Source organism: Tachysurus vachellii, chromosome 10 (assembly GCF_030014155.1).
Source record: "Tachysurus vachellii isolate PV-2020 chromosome 10, HZAU_Pvac_v1, whole genome shotgun sequence".
NCBI classification, from domain to species: Eukaryota; Metazoa; Chordata; class Actinopteri; order Siluriformes; family Bagridae; genus Tachysurus; species Tachysurus vachellii.
Window position 1 is genome coordinate 9,529,788 of NC_083469.1, and position 1,594 is coordinate 9,531,381.

Genomic DNA, 1,594 nt, shown 5'->3' on the forward strand with positions numbered 1-1,594 from the left:
ATATATATATATATATATATATATATGCTATATACATATATCTATATATCTATATATATATATATATATATATATATATATATATATATATATATATATATATATATATATATATATATACACACATGTACGTATATATATATATATATATATATATATATATATATATATATATATATATATATATATATATATATATATATATATATATATATATATATATATATATACACATGTACGTATATATATATATATAAATATTGTTTCTGTTTCACAGTTCCCTGCTGTCCTATTCCTGCAACCTGGCGACTCATTAAATATCACATGCAGCTACCATGACAAAAATTATGACAATTATACTGGTATCAGCATGTTAACCAGCAAAGTCTCCAGCTAATTAGGGGTTCCTGAACTTCTAGTCCTGAAATAGACAAAAAGGGGTTCAACATTTCAGGAGATGCAGAGAAGGAAGGTTATCTCTTGGCACAGTCTGTGACAGCATACTACAGTGCTTTGTATTTCTGTGCAGTGAGTAACACAGTGCTAAATAAACACCAAACCATGCACTGAAATCCCCCGCCTTTGTCATGTGACAACTTCCTGTGTTATATCATGATGCATTTACACCTGTACTGAGGATATACAGAGGATATACTATCAAAAGGCAGGGGGAGTCAGTGATATTTGATAAGTTCACAAACCATTAGTTAAAAACCTGAGTACAGCCTGGATAGAATGAAGAACACTTGAAAAATGGCAACAATTATAGTCTCATGTATCATTCTTATCAGTCTTAAAGGTAAGCATGATTTCAAAAATAACTCAGTATATTAACTTTGTTCTAACTTCTTTTATCGAAGATACACATTTCTCTTTTTTACCATAGCCACAGTTATCTCTTCCCTCAACATCCAGCAATTACCACAGCATCTATTAATAACACCTGAGCAGAGGGAAGTGAAGCTCAGCTGCCAACATGGTGATAGCAGCTATATCTACATGTTCTGGTATCAACAAAAGACAGTCAGTGACTCTATTGAGCTCATTGGAGTGCTCCAGTACCAACGATTTACTCCTGAGGAGAAGTTTAAACCACGATTCAACATTTCAGGACACTCCACAGGGGATGCGTTTCTGCTTATATCCAGTGTAACTCCTGAGGACAGTGCAGTATATTTCTGTGCTGCTAGTAAGCACAGTCACACACCTTCCCTTTCTGTTTAACAAAAACCTTCACACCAAACACCTGCAAATAAGATCTGTTCTGTGATTACAGCTGTTTGTAATAGCATTTATTGTAGGAAGTGTACAGTAGAGGTCACTGATAAAACTGGTAACACATTGTTTGTTGCAAATAAATGTTGCAAAGTGGTAAATATTTTCTACATTATTTCCATTTTGTTCAATACAAAGTGTTCCAGCATCTAATGGGTGTCACATATTTGACTATAAAAAAGGTTTTATTTCTTATTTATTTCGTATTTAAGTCTTTCGTTTAGTTTACAATTTCATTCATTTAGTTTTCATTTAGTTTATCTTGTCTATTTTATTCCTAACAATAAAGGCTACTGGATGTGAATTACCTTTACTACTG

General features: G+C 32.1%; 1 gene segment (V, D, J or C); it reads left to right on the forward strand.

The window, feature by feature from the left end:
- The first annotated feature begins 673 nt into the window (after positions 1 to 673).
- Positions 674 to 1,328, forward strand: LOC132852191 (T cell receptor alpha variable 13-1-like). The segment is given in 2 exon segments: positions 674 to 799; positions 887 to 1,328. Coding segments are annotated over 2 exon segments (384 nt in total).
- The last annotated feature ends 266 nt before the right edge of the window (positions 1,329 to 1,594 follow it).